This window comes from Eulemur rufifrons, chromosome 30, assembly GCF_041146395.1.
Source record: "Eulemur rufifrons isolate Redbay chromosome 30, OSU_ERuf_1, whole genome shotgun sequence".
NCBI lineage: Eukaryota > Metazoa > Chordata > Mammalia > Primates > Lemuridae > Eulemur > Eulemur rufifrons.
The window spans coordinates 113,452,431-113,470,888 of NC_091012.1; the positions used below are offsets into that span (position 1 = coordinate 113,452,431).

The 18,458-nt window shown below is 34.6% G+C and overlaps 1 protein-coding gene across 1 annotated transcript in view; it reads right to left on the reverse strand.

The window, feature by feature from the left end:
• Positions 1 to 18,458, reverse strand: part of CFAP47 (cilia and flagella associated protein 47) — a 541,061-nt gene that overhangs the window by 222,604 nt on the left and 299,999 nt on the right. The window contains exons 55-57 of the mRNA XM_069464301.1: positions 14,499 to 14,607; positions 11,319 to 11,423; positions 6,888 to 7,044 (exon numbers count right to left, since the gene is read on the reverse strand). Of these exons, the coding sequence (XP_069320402.1) occupies positions 6,888 to 7,044; positions 11,319 to 11,423; positions 14,499 to 14,607 (371 nt within the window). The remainder of the gene's footprint in view (positions 1 to 6,887; positions 7,045 to 11,318; positions 11,424 to 14,498; positions 14,608 to 18,458) is intronic.

The following is an 18,458-nucleotide window of genomic DNA, read 5'->3' on the forward strand; positions in this document are numbered from 1 at the left end:
AGGAAGCAAAGAGAGCGGCAAGTGTCATACTTGGTCTTATCACCGGGCTTTAAAAATGCCATCTGTGAGCAGATAACTTAGAATCCTAAACAAGACAGACATCATGAGTTCAAGACCCTGTTCCACCACTTACTCATTGGATGGCTTTGAGGAATTCCTGAGTCTGAGGCTCTACATCCGAAAAGTGGGAATACTGATCTCTAAGAGTTATTTTTAAAGAGCTCAAGTGTGGTACATACTGCGATGGTAACAAATCCTAGTTTCCCAGGCTATTTGAAAGCTTTTCTATAACCTGCTCCTCATGGGATTCATTAATGGTTTGCTTTAGAGATACCCTTATTATCCTCAGTTGTTTAGGTCATCTTCTCTCTAGCCACCCTATCTCGTTCACCTTCGAAAACTGGCATGGATTAAGATATGTATGGACTCCTGAAACATGATCTTTTTTACACCTTGCCTTGCATAACGTTCAACTGAAAGCGCTTTCAAAAATTTGCCCTGTTCCTGTTGTTATAGTTTGCAAGTTTCCTTGCCTAGAGACTTCTAAGACAGAAGTCCAAGAGAAGTTGAGAGCTACAATACAATAATATTACAGACTTATCATGTCCTGGGTAGGCTATTTCTGCAGCAATCAAAAGCTTGGGAAAACTACAAACTGCTATTCTTTTTGGCATGTATGTGCATTTATTTATTCCCTCACCTGTTATAAAAAAAACTATTAAAGGTATCACAAAGATATGAGATATGAGAAAAGATGAATTAGAAATAATTTTTTTAGAAGGTGAAAACAAGATTAGAGACATCACCTGCAGTCAGGAATGAGAGATAGCATGGTTGTGTCACTTTCTCTGAATAAGCCAAAATGTTTTCCAGGCAGCCAGTGTGTGTAAGAAAAATGAAGTGTCACAATCAGTCTCCACAGGATAAAAGGCAACCAATTGCTCAAAAGTGGCAACTGTTCTTCCTTATATTAACAACTGATTTCATAAAAAGGTTTCATAAAAAAAAACTGTGCAATGTAACAAGAAAGCCTTTGACATCTCCACCAACACATTACGATGATTCCCTTAGAATATTTCTATGTCATTTGATGTTTTGGGTTGATGATATCACAACACAGTGAAATTCACTGAACGGAATTATTAGCATGGTCAGGGGAGGATGTAGTCATTTCAGGTACTGGGATTTTGGCTCCTTCAGTTTAATCCATGAGTAGATTTCAGAGCACTCAAAGAAATAGATAGTATGCAAGTTTTTCCTGTAATCCTTTCCTAACTTTATTTCTTTAGTGGAGCCTTTTGGTTTTGTATATACCCACACAAACACTTAAGTGAGAAATTGTTCTACCTGCTTATGGAGAAGCCATGTGCAGTGACTCAGACACCCGGCTTTGCAGACTTGGGTTTTTAATCCCAGATCCCTCATTTAATAGTTCTGTGAACATGAGCAAGTTGCAAAAACTCTCTATTCCTCATTTTTTTTCATCTTTAAAAACAGATATAATGTCTGTTTCAGAGGGTTCCTGTCTTAATTGGGGTTTCCTCAGAAGCTGTTATTTGGGAAGTGATCTAAGGAAATGTCAGTAGGCGAGTGCAGAAGTGAGACAAAGACTGGAAGGAATCCAGTGAATGATGTTTTATCAGTCAAGTTACTCCTGTGGACAAATGAGGCTCAAGGCAGCTGGAGAATTCTGAGAACCAGTTCAGAACATACGTCTCAAAAGTATACTACCCGGGGATGTGGGAACTATGATATTTATCTGCCACTCCCTGTCATGCATCCTTTGAGGGAAAATTAACTCACTAGTACCTCCAGCCTGCCCTAGTTGAGCAGAGCAGGTTCTGGCAGCCAGAGGAAACACCCCAAGAAGTTACAGTTGTTGGTAGTTGGAAGGTGGTCTAGACAAGTACCAACTGAATATTTGTTGTCTGGAGATAAAGAAATTGCACAAATGAAGTACTTAGTACAGTGTCTGCCATAAATGACATCTTAATAATTGGCAAGTATTGTATATCATTTGATTCAGTCACAACTCTTTATCACCTGTTCAATTACAAGTGAACCTTATGCCTTATCCAAAAGTTGTATTAAATGTCAGGTCCGCATCCTCATGTGGAAATTGTGGAGCATAACAAGGATTTATGCCTGAGAGGAAGGTAAGCCATGCCACTCAGTAAGTCCTTATGAATGGTGCCAAAATTCTCCTCAGGAAATAATTATGAGTTTGCTGTAATGCACAGGTGTGAACAGGGTGTTCAATTTCTGCTCTAAATAGCACAGTCACAATAATTTTTATCATGGAACTATTTTAAAGTAGATGTAACCAAACACTCATCTGCGGTATTAAAAATATCAGATATGTAGACAGGTATTTAGAAACATTAATTTAGGCAGCATAGTACAATTATTTGAAAAAAAGTAGTTTGGACACATGAAACATTAAATATGTTGGCTAAAGCAACAGATTCTATCTCAGAGATTTTTGGAAAAATTCTAGAAATACGCTGTGAGCTTTCCTGCTACCTGTAGTCATGGATTTTTCCATTGTTACTGGCTTAAATCTTCTGAGCTTTGCTTCTCAACTCTAGTCTGTCACTCCCCTTCCATCCATATTCATTGTTCACAAGTATTTCTAGAGTCAGCTTTTAAAATGCGGAGCATTAAACACAGGAAATATTTTGAAAACCCTCACTACTTGGAGGATAAAACCTGGAGTCATCACAGTATTTAAGGGTTTGCAATACAATATCCTGGTATATCTCCTCTCTCTTCCCCCCCCCCATCTTTCATAGATAGATGGAGTTAGAGATATATAAAGTATATAGATATATTTCAAAATTCACTATTTCTCCAAGAGGGCAGCATTTTTGGAATTTCAAACCATTATCAAACTTCTGAATTGCCCAATTCTCCAATGTCTTTTCTCCAGCTGATATCTAGGCTATTTCTATTTTTATCACATCTCCCAAAATCAATGCCCTTTGATATTCAAAGGACTCTTGACATTTTATTTGTACCATGTGTTGTCTCTAAATTTAGAAATTTTACTATTTTATTTGCAGTCCAGTCATTCGGCAGACAAGCATTGAAGGTCTGCTCTATATTATTTGCTATAAAGGTGACTAATATACAGATCCTGACCACAAAGATCTCATAAATATCGTGGTCAGGACAAATATTAGCTACAATAAGTGTAACAGATATTTAAATAAATCTGTGCACAAGCTGCTATGATATCAAGCAGAGGAAGTAATCATTCCAGGCTTGGGAAGTAAGGGGGTGGTTGGGGGAGGGGTGGGGGGGAGAAAGACAGAGAGAGAGAGAGAGAATGAGAGAGAGGTGAGGAATGTAGGATCTGAAATGCTGTGAGATCCCTCATACCAGCAACTAAATACTTGGTAATATGAGTCTTGCTATCAATTTCCCTGTGGGGATTCTTTGAATTCTCTAGCACCTCCAGGAATATTTTCAACATCTTTTGAAAGATAGGAAGACATTGTATAGTGCTATCATGAAAAAATTGTAAGACATTTACCAATATTTAAGTGACAAGGCATTAATTTAGTACCTTCCGTAATGAGTATATTTTACATATCTATTAAATATTTTTATTCTTCTCATCAGTCATATATCCCTGTAGACTTTCAATAGTTCAGGACAAATTGTAAGGCTTAGTCACCAGGGAACATCAGCACAAGTAGGTATATAGATAATGCCTAGAAAAAGAATCCACAGAAGGGAGAAGGAGAAGGCTATGACAGAGATGGATATCTCATCAGCAACAAAGGGGAAGGAGGATCTTTTGCATAGTATAAGGAGATCAAGAAAGAGAGATAAGATCAGAGCTTCCACGATTTTCCTTTGACCATTATCTCCTCAGGTTGAAGGAAGAAGTGAGAGAAACTGAGAGCCTGAACATTTACCCCCAGAGAGTGAGTTTACTTAAGAGTCTGTTTTGTGGTTTTGATTTGCAGAAGAACAAAAATCATTCTATAAAAAAGACACCTGCACCCGAATGTTTATAGCAGCACAATTCACAATTGCAAAGATGTGGAAACAACCCAAATGTCCATCAATTCATGAATGGATTAGTAAAATGTGGTATATGTACACCATGGAGTATTACTCAGCTCTAAGAAATAACGGTGATATGGCATCTCTTTGGTTCTCCTGGAGAGAGTTGGAACCCATTCTATTAAGTGAAGTATCCCAAGAATGGAAAAACAAGCATCACATGTACTAACCAGCAACTTGGTTTCCCTGATCATCACCTAAGTGCACATTTGGGAATAACACCAATTGGGTATCGGACAGAGGCGGGGGCTGGGGAGTGGGGATGGGTGTATACCTACATGATGAGTGCGATGTGCACTGTCTGGGGAATGGACACGCTTGAAGCTCAGACTCGGGGGGGATGGCGGGGCATGGGCAATATATATAACCTGAACTTTTGTACCCCCATAATAAGCTGAAATTAAAAAAAAAAATTAGATTCCAAAAAAAAAGTCTGTTTTGAATCGAAAAAACTGATAAACTTTTAATTGTCAAACTTACTGTTTTTTCCTATTACATGGCAGAAACAATTTTAGAAAATTAAGAAGCCAAAAATTATTTCACAATTTATTTTTAATGTTAAAATCTTGATCTAAATGTTTTTATATCACTCTCATATTTCTGAAGTCATTTGGTTGCACCTACCCTGAAAATCCCATTCCCTGAAAAAATCCATTGATGTGCCTTATGTGCTCTCACACCAGAAATTCTGAGCCTTATAATTGGTACAAACTTCACAAACATTTATTTTTTTGTGCCTATATAAATTTATGGTTTCCAATTCCAACCAAACAAAACTCCTTTTATATTTGAATTTTGTCAGGTCCATTTTTCCTTCCTTCCAGCAGTTATTCCAAAGCATCACTCCACTCTTTAAATTCCCTACTGTTAGGAAGACAGTGAGGGATTACAGGTCTCCTAGGGATGAAAGTGGGTGCTGTTGCCCCCTTCTTGGTCCTGCCCCACCCTAATTCTGCCCTGAGCTACTGCCATACCTATGAATACCCCACGAATCTGCCAATCATACCTTAGCACTCCAGCAGCAAAAGAATCCAGAGGACTCTCTGGCCCATGGGCCAAGCAGTATAGGTACCATAAGGTCTGGAAATTGACCTAGAACAAGCCACATGCATAGTAATGCAACTCCCAACTGTCCATTCAAAGTGGTTCTATGGTGAGGTCTGAGCCACTAGGGAAGTCCCAATCTGGGCACCATAAAACAAGACACAGACCATAACCAAGCCCTTTTTGTGCCCTTCCTTTGGCTCTCCCTTAGCTGTGACAATGGGTCCGGTTGTCATCTGTGGTATATGTATCATGCTCTGTAAATCTATACCTTGCTCTTGCCCTATAATCCTATCTTTCTATCCTCAGTAAACCTCATTTTCATGCTTGCCTAACTTTGGTGTGTCTGGTCATTCTTCGGCCATGGGCATGCCAAGAACCAACATTTCATACTAAAATCTGACACTACTATATCTCCTTTCCTCAGCGGACGAAAATGTAAACATCACTGCTTTCAATTCCAAAGCCCTTCCACTACCTACCAATTTATCTACATTTCACATTTGTTTTATCTTACCTCCACCTGTCCAAGGGTAGAAATGCTCCTTCTGTTTATGGCTCTTCCTTCTACCTCTACTCTGATCCCAGTCCTCTCAGAGCCCTTGCCCATCAGTTAAATCTTACCTCCCTTATGCCTTTGACTCCTACTCAACCCTGGCTTCTTCAATCTGCTTATACATGTAAGTATCAAGTCTCTTCCATCTTAAATTGCTGACTTCTTTGAGCCTGAATTCAACTTTTACTAAATACTATGTGCTTCTCCTCATCACAGCTGAAGTTCTTATAAGGAAATTTTACATGAGATGACACTACTTTCTTAATTTTTAAAATTATTTCATAGTAAGAGCATGAAGGGATGATCAAAAAAACAAAATTCCAACAGGTAAACGATAAAGTGTTCAGCTTCAACATTATGAAAAAATAGTGAATTTGCAATGATGATAAGGTACAATTTTTCTCCAACCAGATTGATAGAGATTAAACACAATGTTACTACTCTGTGCTTGCAAGATTCAGGAAAATAGGTAATGTCTATATTATACTCCTGATGAATTGCAATGATATAATCATTCTGGAGAGTGAGTTGGTCATTTACATAAAAAAACCTTAACACATGTATAACTTTAACCCCGCAATTGTACTAGTAGTAATTTTAGTAGAAGTAGTAATAATAGTTGAAAAGACAGATTGGTAATGTCCAATATTACATTGAAAAATGTGTTTCAGAAAATTCATGATGAGTTAATTTTTATTTCAGACTCACATTATTTGGTCATTTAATACAAAGTGATCAAATTCTTCAATCTAATTTAAAAACATGCATCCTCAACATGACATAAAAAAAGGACAAGTCTGGCTGGAACCACGATTTAATCCAAATATGTTGTCTATTTTAAAAATGTGGAAAGGAAACAAAATCATAATATCATAATTTCTATATACTTTTGAGGAATGAGTATTGGTACATTTGAATAATATAAGTATATTATAAATATACTAATTTATATATTTGGGTTTACAGATAGAATTGGAAGAACTTGACTTACTATACCGATATCTAATTCTGATTCTGGCTCTGCCATTTAGGAGCTGTGATTTCAGCCAAGATACTTCATCTCTCAAATCTTATGTTTTCTCATTTATAAAATGATGCTCTTGGGCTAATGGATCTCTAAATTGCCCACTAGCTCTAAAATGTTTTGATTCTATAATAAATAAGTTTAATTACTACCTATAAAATAACACGTAAAATATAAGAAAAAACTTACTTGTTAGCAAGATGTCGATGAGAACATCTTCATTGGTGGGATTTTTGAAAGATATAATAATAAGTGAATGACAACCAACGCATGTAGTTATTCTTCCCGTGTCTAGAGGCTTGGGGAATAGTCCTATTCCAGAGACGTAGAATTTCCACTCTTTAAACTGTTTGAAAATAAACATTCATAACATATGCATCTTAATTACATATATTTTATTTCTAATACTTTATAAATGTAATACACATAAAATTTTGGCAAATAAGAAAAGTTTTGTTACATTTAATGTGCATGTTTTATTTTTCCTTTCTTTTCCAAATTCCTTTTGATTTTATTGAAAAGTCATTATGTATATTTTTACATTGAAACAGAAGAGGGCAAAAGACCAATATTCAGATATCAAACATATTTCAATGGATATAAGGTTATTTATAGCAACATAAAAGAGAAACTTTAGTGAAAAACTTGCATTTCTGTTCAATTTTTTTTTAAATCGATTTGTCTGACAAACTGCATTCTAAACACTGTATGTAGTTTCCAAAATTTTAAGTTGAATTTCAAACTAAATTCACATAGCTACCACATGGAGGCAAAGAAAGTGAGGCACAGAGTGAAGTCCCATTAAAAGGAAATGTGTACAATGTGTGTTATATTATTTATCCCCATAATCTAGTACAGTATGTTTTCTGGTATCACATGATATGGGTGAAAGGCTCAAAAAATATGTGAAGGAAATTGAATGTGGCTGTTCAATTATTTCTCTAGGTTTCATAAGCCTGTAAAGGTCTGTTTGACAATGTTCTTTGTATTCTTTTAGAATAAAAGTCCCTTGAGAGTACAAAAGACTGGGACTTAGTTCTAGGTATCTTAACATTCTGCACCAAATACTTTCTAATGTTGTAAAAAAAACAATAAATAATATACTAGTTTATAATCTCTCAAACTACATAGATGTTTCCAAGCTTAAATTCCAATAAAAAGAGGGAAACTTGCTTTAAGATTGTTTCAAAGTAGGAGAGATGGTGACAGGAAATCCATAAAACAGTGTCTTTTAGTAGTGAAGATTAAAGGCAAATTTTATATGAATATTATCTTAAAGTGACTCTAGTCACGGGTTCTACTAGCAAATATAAGTTCTCTACATTTTCAACTATGATGTCTTAACTTGATTTCACATAACTGACCGACTGAATTCAATCATCAAGATTAAATTAAATTAATAACTGGCTTAAGTAAATTATTTACTATTTGACTATTTTATAAAATAAATCGTAGATAACAGAAATCAGATTACGTTAAGCCATTGGGGATTATCCAAATGACAGAAAACAAGGTTGTGTTTTCATGTTTCCTCAGGTGGCCTGAAATATTGGAGTTTCTATGTTAAACCACATCCCACCATTATTGAACACATATCCAACTGTTGTCCTAGCATTGATTAAACTATCCACTTGGGTTCAGAGAGGGAAATTAAAAAGTGATCCAGTGAACATGTGTATTACAAAAACAAGCAACATTTTCAGCTCATATTTACCTCAAACTTTTTCTAAAGGAGAGACATTAAAACTTTTAAAGGTCCAATCCCAATGTTTCTGGAAGATAAAACTAGTAGAACTAAAAGATGGTAAATCTGGCTTGCACACTGAGCAAAGCTCCAGAGAATTAAAGTTTGATGAGAATCAACAGAACTTTCCATGGAGAAAGGCTGCAAGGATGATGGATTCATGCTACATTATAAAACTACTCTGATTTTATATCTTCTTCTTCTTTATTGCTATGCTGACCTTTACATGAAAGGAGCCACACAATCAAGTATAAATTAAATAAACAAGGCAGCTATTTGAAAATCAAAATGAAACATCAGAAAAGTGAGAAAGAAAATCTCAGAACACAATGTTTGAGACCAAAGAGAATTTCCAATTACCATATTTGCTGCTTACTGCTGCTACTCTTGTTCTGGTTTGCAGTAACATAATATCATTTAGAGATTCTGATTGTATAATATGACCTCATGGTATTTGTAGTTATGAAGTCCTAACTAAGTTAATCTCACAATTCAAAATCTGCACAAACAACTTGAGCCTAAAGTTAGATTTTTTTATAATGGAAAGTTTTTCACATGGCTTGAAACCAGAAACAAATTAAGTAGATAATAAACCATAGCCATTTCCCTCAATTCATCAAAGAGGTACAATCAGAAACAGTTAAAGTTTATCCTATAAACACTGCCAGTAGTTTATTTTAGATTAATCAGCTACTCAGTTGTGTGTGTCAGTTCAAATAGATTTAATCAGTTAAATCAAGAGAGGGACAGAAATCTATTTGGGTTTTTCCCTAATGGTAAGAAGTTATTCCAAACTCTTAGAAAAAAATAAACTCGAAAGCATTATTTTAAAGAAATCCTTCTTTAAATGCCTGCTCATATATACTGCATACTGTATTTTCAAAAGTTCATTCAATTAATACTTTAGTTTTTCTTGCAAAAGGTGTCAATGGGATGAATTAAATAAAAAAGGAAGACCTGAATGATTCAAGTACAAAAAAAAAAGGACAAGAAAAATCACAAAGGTTACAACAATACATTGAAAAGGTTGAAGGGGTCTCGACCTGGTAGGTGAAAGGATGAATTATTGACTGAAGTTTGATCATAGATAAAACTTTAGAGATTTGCTACAAGTCAGAAGGAGATAGAGTGACTGAAATCCAGCAACAGTGTTCAACTGATTCACAAAAGGTTTGAATTGATTATTTACTTGTTTGAGTTCTTTTGTGTTTGATAAAGAATTTATTGTTCAATTTCTGGGCTAGGATTTTTTAAAGCTATTAAGATGCGGAATTGATCATTGCCCTTCTGACTTGCAAGACTATCCTAGAGTAGATATACTCTCCACCAGAAATGTAAGCAACTAAATTGTCTCCAATAATTAAAGTGAAGGGATTCTAACCCTGCTATAAAGCAATCACTTGAAAGATCAGCCTTGTTAAAATTATTTTTCTAACAGAAAATAATCTCCATTATACATTTCCTTCTGTATGAGAAAGATTACTGTTTGTATCCTTTAATGTTTTTGAAAACCAAGCATACTTCCATAGTATTTGTTTCAGGTCATGTGTAATTCAGTTATTACAGTATTTAGAAAATTTAACAGCTTCAAAACCATTTTGCTAAAAATAAATTACAAGGCCGGGCGCCGTGGCTCACGCCTGTAATCCTAGCATTCTGGGAGGCCGAGGCAGGAGGATCATTTGAGCTCAGGAGTTCGAGACCAGCCTGAGCAAGAGCGAGACCCTGTCTCTACTAAAAATAGAAAGAAATTATATGGACAGCTAAAAATATATATAGAAAAAAAAATTAGCTGGGCATGGTGGTGCATGCCTGTAGTCCCAGCTACTCGAGAGGCTGAGGCAAGAGGATTGCTTGAGCCCAGGAGTTTGAGGTTGCTGTGAGCTAGGCTGACACCACGGCACTCTAGCCCGGGCAACAGAGTGAGACTCTGTCTCAAAAAAAAAAAAATTTCAAAATTTTTTGGAAAAGAGAACACTTCAGTCACACATAGGCTCTGCACTGACATAGAGACCTCTTTATTGTATTTGATTCCATTTTCTCTCCAATGTCAGGATTTGTGAGCTCCTTGATGTCTTTTGGATATAAAGTGCATTCCTCCATTTATCTTCCTCCCTATCAACATTTGAAGAAGTAAAAATAATAATAAATGTAAAACATTATGTAAAATTTTCATTGGCAGTAAGAGAGTTACAATCACTTGGCAAACTACAGGTAACTGTGAAAAATAATCATGAAGATAAGTTAAAGCCAGATATTTGGGGTTCAGGCCTCAGCTCAACCTTTTACCAGCTCCTGATCTTAATGTCTCAGTGTCTCAGCTTCCTGATTCATAAAATAGAATTGATAACAATACTTCTTTTATAAGACTGCAGTGAGAATGAATTGAGATAATTTTTTGAATGACATGTGGCACATTTAGAAATGCTCACAAATAATTAACTGTTGTTTTAACAAATTATTATTATTCAGGAACACTGTACAGATAAAACTGGGTAGAAAAAATTACACAATATTTGCAATATTGGATTCTTTACCTTTTTATATTTAAGTTTATGGAAAGTTGAGTAGTAAATCTCAAGTCAGAAAATTAACATAAATGCCAGTGATTTGATATTTACATGAAAATACCTTATGTTTTAAATCTGGGCATCTATTATGCTCCATTTAAGTAATCTATGGATTTAAAAATATTTTATATGTCTGCAAGTACATGATATTTATTGTATTTTCAAAAGTTCATTTAATTAATGATTTACAATGAACTTGTTTACTTGCAAAAGATGTTAACTGGATGAATTAGATTTATTTATACATTAATTCTAAAATTTAATTAACTTGACTTGGTCCAAGAATACTCTATCATACCATCATACCTGATCACAGGAGAAGTTGATACAAGCTTGATGATCAGCTCTTCCAAGCATAGAAGGATAAAAGTGAACAGGTAACTCTATGGTGGAGTGAGGAGCTATAATCAGCTATGTAAATTCAGGAAAAAGCAAAAGAGAAACAAAAATTAACACTTGTGTTTGAGCTGGCATTTTTGTGTGCTAGGTATATGCAGGATTGATGTTTGTGTGATTAATGTGTTGCTTTGCACATCTTATCTGTTCTCAGTATGCCTGCTCCCCAAATATTGGTAAATGGGTCTGTGGTAAACAGTGTTTAGTGGTGTTCACACCATGTTCTTACCCCAGACAATCATCATATGTAAGTACTTGTGTAAAAGGCAGTCAGGATTAATTTAGAACCCCCAATAAAAGAAATATACATTTTATTTAAGAGCCAATAGCATACTGTCCATCCCATGGTACATATGAAACCACCAGGAACCTAACTTGTAGCCTTGGCAGTGTCAAAAGAAATGAACTGCTTCTAAGCATACATTTAAGACATGCATCTTTAATGTGCAATGCAGTTTTCCTCTTCATCCTATCATATATACATGCAAGGTGTGACCTGCTGAATAACTTGAGTCTGTACAGTATTAGTTTGAGTTACCTCTTTAGAGACTGTGAAAGAAACCAGCAACTCCATCACAATATAACAAGGGCTTGGGTATATTAGATAATCAAAATGCTCCACTGGGAATAATATTTAATATCAACACTTACAGAATGATAGAATGAGTGACATGTGTCTGGAAAGGAAGGTTATTATTTTTCACTAATATATTTTCCCAGATAATCTTTGAAAAAGCAAAACTGCAATTTAGCAATATCATTCAATCCTTGTAGAATATATTATAGCAGTTGATGCCCAATAAACTCTGATAATGACTATGAAATGCCAATGCAAACTTGATTTTATATTTAGAAAAGAATCACTTGTTTATTTAAATTCATGGTTTATCTACAGCAAATATTTTTATCTCAGGATGTATCTCTCTATGATACCTCAAATGCATCTCATATATTATTTCAACTCAGCAAGTATGAAAAATAATAGTTTAGTCTCTCTATAGATATAGAAATATCTCTATTTTTCATTTGTTATCAATACCATTAATTTGTGCTTTTATTTGTTTTATAACATAGTATTTTCCTCACATATAACTTTTGAGTTATTTCCTAATATTAGAGTTAATTGCATATTCAGTGCTCAATAAAGTTTGATAAATGAATAAAGAAATGAGTAGACTAGAAAGCCTTGATTGAAAATGTTAAAGCAGAGTCCATATTCTTATTTATGTAATATAAGGTGGCATCTGCAATATATTTCATTTATTTTCCCTCAGATCACAGATTAGACTCTTCTCTAAATGTAAAGATAAAAAAGTGTACGAAAACACTACTTTTTAATGAGGAATTTCAGCAATATGTAAACTATAGCCTGAACATCATGCTTTCCATACTTTATGAAAAATATAGTGTTAACAATACAAGCATGTATGTACAATTTAATATAATCTTTGTAAGATTAAAACATATACACCAATTTTAGCAATATAATAATTAGTGATTTCTAATTTGACACATTATGGCAGTTAAGAACTAATTTTATATCATGATATTAGTTGGCAACCAGTGATTGACAAAAGACAGGTGTTAAGATATAAATAAAAAAATCAAAGTGTAGATTTTTAAAATAATCATTAAATGGAAACTAATACAAAGCTTTTATTTAAATACTATACCTACTAGCAGGACTTCATGATTTGCTGTGAAGTTCCTTGGTGAAAATGATCTATTATAATTATCATTTTAAAAATAATCTATTATAATTATCATTTTGAAGTTTACCTAAAAGTATGTGGTTTGGCATTCACTATAAATGAAATTGCCCTTACAAATCAATAAAGGGATGCAAGGCTAGAACTGTGGTAAGGGCCCAAAACTCTGTGAAGGCACAGGCCTAGCTAAAAATAATAATAATAATCAGTCTCTGTCCCCTCATTTGCTTGATAATAATTAGTCACTGTCCCCCTTTGCTTCTCTATGATTACTACTGAGGAGTCACATACCTGATGGTCATAAAGATCCTTAACTTTCTCTGTAGATAACATCACCTTTTCAAAACCTAGCAGTAGTTTCCGAGATATCTTCCAGGCTCTGCATTCCAGTGGAATGGCTGACCCACCCAGACCAGTGGCCCATACCAAGGAACTGACTCAACTGGTCTTGTGACCTCCATCCAAGAACTGATTTAGCAAAGAAGACAATTTCTACACCCTGTGGTTCCACCCCAAACCCAGCCAATTAGCAGACCCAATTGCCTAGGCTTTTGCCCACCAAACTGTCTTTAAAAACCCTTTCTCCCAAATTTTTGGGGAGGCAGATTTGAGAAATTCCTCCCATCTCCCCACTTAGTGCTATGTAGAATTAATTAAACCCTTTCTCTGCTGTAACACTTGCTGTCTTAGTGTATTGGCTTCCTCTGGGCAGCAGGCAATGAACTTGGTTGGGCGGTAACATAAATAATTGGTGTCCTATGCTTTGGAAACAGAGACAGTCATGTCAAACCTTAGGATCTTGTTTTGCAACTTAGGGGAAGGAGAAAAGTGATTCAGGCCTACTGACTGGTTCTAGCACCTGCCAGGACCTAAGAAGAGAGACTGGGGCAGAGAAAGGAGCAAAGAGGGGCAAAGCTGTCAGCATTATCTAGAAAGAGTATGTTTGTGTGTGTGTTGGGGGGGAGGGGAGCAGTGGGGGTTGTGGGTGTGCAAGAACTCAGGGAGGGATAGAAAAGAACTGGTCTCTTGGGATCCTGGAAACATATAATTACTGTTGAGTGAAAAATCACATTACTGAAAACTATTACAAAAACTGATTACTAAAATGGTCAGAAATAAAACACAGTTTAAAACATTTAGATGGAATACTGAAAATGAGCATGACTCTAGCATATATAATTTCAAAAGTTTATATTAACATGATATTGTTTTATTGATAAATTAAAATTCAGGGGGAATTGTACATGAGAAAATTATATTTTAAAATTTAGGAATTTGAATCCTTATTAATAATTTAAATAATACTCCACTAGTGTCCCAAAATCAGAATTGGAAAATGCTCTAGTAGCAGTAGATTTCATGGCTTTCTGAATGTACTTACTTGTGATGGATTAACATCCAGGATAAAATTTTCAGGATTACTGTTTGTTGCTTCCAATTCTAAGGTTTCATGTGTAGGATTAACTAAGGGAATGGTCTGAGTGACATACCTGGGAGAAAAAAAAAACAAAGCTAGTAAAGTCGCTGGTATTCATAAACTTGTTCTATGATAATTCCATAAACTTGATGAACATTATGATTGAAACATGTCACCCCAAAAGATATGTTGAAATTCTAACTCTCAGTAGCTCAGAATATGATGTCATCTGGAAAAAGGGTGGCTGTACATGTAACTAGTTAAGATGAGGTCTTACTGGAGTAAGATGAGACCTTAATCCAATATGATCGGTGTCCTTATAAGAAAATCATGTGAAGACATAAAAGAAGTAGAGATTGGAGTCATACGACAAAGGAATTATAGATTGGAGTGATGTAGCTACAAGTTAAGTAAAGCCAAGGATTGCTGGCCAGCACCAGAAGCTAAAAGAGGCAGGGAGGAATTCTTCCATACAGGTTTCAGAAAGAGCATGTTCCTGTTGGCATCTTGATTTTGGATCTGGCCTCCAGAACTGAGATAATAAATTTATTTTATCTTAAGCCACCCAGTTTATGGTGCTCATTATGGCACCATAGGAAACTAATATAATGACTTTTGTGAGTTTAATAATAAGAATAATCCTGTGTGAATTAATGACATTTTGCTAAATTAAATAATCCTTGGTATTCTATTTTATTTTTGAGACAAAATATTATTCTGTATTGGATACTGGAATATATTTAAGTTTTAAGAGAAATGTTTACTCATTGTTTTATAATAACTAAATCCAGCCAAAAAAGTTAACATAGTCTAGAAGTAATAACAGAGTCATAAATTCACAAAGTTTTCATCCATAACATTAACAAGATCCAAACTGATGATGATTAATGCCAAAAAAATGTGACTGGGTATTTATGCTTGAAGCAAAAAGTAATCAAGAGGGTTCATAATTCTCAATCAACCATCATTTCTAATGGTTTTTAATGTTACAACATCCAAATTGTGATCTTGCATTATCTTTCTGTAATGTTGAAGTATAGCATTATAATACAATAATTTTATCTATGTACAGTTTTTCTTATCACTTTCTTTACTGTCTCTAGCTTACAATCTAAAATAATTGAGATTAAAATATTTAGGTATCAAATCTGTAATAAAAAATGAAATTATCACTACATATATATTATTAATTTTCACAATGTCATGGCCCTATGACAGAGGAAAATTAGCAGTATGTGCTGAGCACAATTCAGTTTATTAATTCAAATAAAGAACCATTTTTTAGTATTATACAAATATATATATAGTGATTCACCTTAAAGAGAATATTATATATATGTATCATTTTTACGATTCTATATTACAGATTAAACAACACAGTGTAAATCATGAATTTGTTCTTTTACCAAGGACACATGAAAAAAGAAATCAATGAAAATAACCAAAATGTCATTAATTGTAATGAATAAAATATATTAAAAATCACGACAGACTTCCCATCATTTTTTGGTAAGCATCTGCTTTGTATATTATGCAGAAAGTCAATTTCCCAAGTTTTCTCATAGGCAATACCACAGAAAAATATGAATAAAATATTTTCATACTAGATTTCTATGGTACTGTTAATAAAAAATATTCAAATAACACTGAAAACAAATTTGATGCACATATTTGATGCAAAACTCTGTGGGTTTTAGCTACATTTAGTGATTTATGTTTCAATTCAGAATCCCAAGATTTCAACTTTTTTCTTGACTAAATCACTTTCAAACAGCTTGTGATTAATTGAACTTGAAAAGCATTTATGTCTGACACCCTTGCAATTGTTTAAATAATCAAGTTGCAGGTACATGCCTTAAATTTGGTTATGAGTAAATAATGCATAAATATATTAATATGTAGATGATCAATTTTTCTTTTTATATTTACTGGGTTGACATGTGGCTCATACAATTACTATAAAAAATTAAAAGGGAAAAAAGAGAAGTTGTTCATGATTTATTAAACTTAATTTATCATCTCTCTAAAATTTTATGTACATCTATGAAATTGAGTTCAAATAGAATCAGCATTTAAATCTCAGGATGAGGCAGGTTAATTATTTTACATGGTGAGGCACTAGCTCCATTTATACTTGTTTTCAGGAAGTATGTTTTTTGGATATCTGTGATTTGACATATTGCTTTTTAAATAGTCTCTGTCTCTCACTTCCCAATGTTGATTAAGCAATGAAACTCATTTGCCATATAAAAGTAAAATCAACATAGTTTTCACATGGCAAGAAAACAAAAATTCAGAAAATTAAAGATACTTTCTTAGCTCTTAAGAAGCTAATTTTTGACAGACTCTTGGGTATTCAAACCCTAATCAAACACAGGATTTTCAAGCCAAATGTGTTTTAGGTAATATATGAGGGCTGTCCAGAAAGTATCCAGCCATTGTTAATTAATATTAATATAATGAGAACAGTTAGTGCGATGTTGATGTAACCTGGCAGCCAAGGCGAGTGGATGCGAGAACAGTGATGCCTTCATTGTACTAGTCAGTGGGGTGCTTGATGCCTTTGAGTGACCATGTGTACTGTGTGGCTGTCGCATTCAAAAAGACTGAGCAAGTAGAGCAACGAATCTGCATTAAATTTGGGGGGTTAAGCTTGAACATTCCTCTATGGAAGCTATTGGGGTGATTCAGAAGGTTTTCGCGGATGATACAATGAGTGCAGTACAAATAAAAGTGTGGTATAAATGCTTCAAAGATGATCGAGAATCTGCTGAAAGTGATCCACATTCTAGAAGGCCTGCAACAAGCAGATCATCTGAGAATGTTGCACGTGTACAGGTTAGGTTAAGAGACGGTGGGAGAACTGTATGAGGTCCCAAGGTGCCTACTTTGAAGGGGACTGAGGCTTCATGGTCCTATGTACAATGTTTCTTGTATCTTGTATGAACTTCAATAAATGTCTTTATTTTTCATATTACATGGCTGGATACTTTCTGGATAGATCTCCTATATTATCTTATGTATTCTTACTAGTAGTCCTTTTACTTTCATCTCCATTCACCACCAGGTTTTTTGGTACTTGATCTTCCATAGACATTGAAAAAAATATATAATAATTAAAAGAATAATTAGCAACAGTCTATGTTTATTTTCAAATATAATTTACAGAAAATACTTAAAGTTTTCCCAAAATGGATCCACATCCAGTTATAATGAAAGAATCATAGTTGCTCTTGTTAATCAGAGGAAGAACTAAGATCCATACCCATGTAACCCATTTCATTAATATACAAAGTTATTTTAATGTGTAAGGAAACCTATGATTCAAATCAGTACTGACTGAGGCTCCTTATAGAGCAAGTTTACTTCCCTTGGGGTGGAAAAGATAAATAAGACATGCTATCTGATTTACTAGTGGTGGCTGGAATGAGGTTGGGCAACGAGTTAGGGGGCAGAATAGGAAGGGCCTCACATACTACGCTAAGACACTTTTATTTCTTTTTAAAGGCAATAAAGTAGCCTTGAGTTTTTGTTTGTTTGTTTTTCAGATATATCTATGCTAGAAAAACCTTCCTAGCAGCTGGTTGGAAAATGAACTGCAATGAGAAGAGAGTGGAGGCACAGAGCCTGGTTATAATTAGTGTGGTATGATAATCCAGGCAAGAGATAAGAAGGGCCTGAGCTAAGGGAGTGGCAGTAGGAATAAAGGAGGCAAGAGCTTCCAGAGGTATTGGGAGGGGAGGAGAGATGGAAATTGGTGAAAGTCTGTGTTTGGAAGGGCAAGAGACAAGGGGAAGGAGGTCCTATATATGGACCCAGAGGGCATGTGAATTGGTGAATTGTCCAATTAATTCAGTAAACAGCAGTCAGGATAAAATTTTATTAGGTTATTAAGTATGGATTGTCCAATTTCCTTAAGTACTA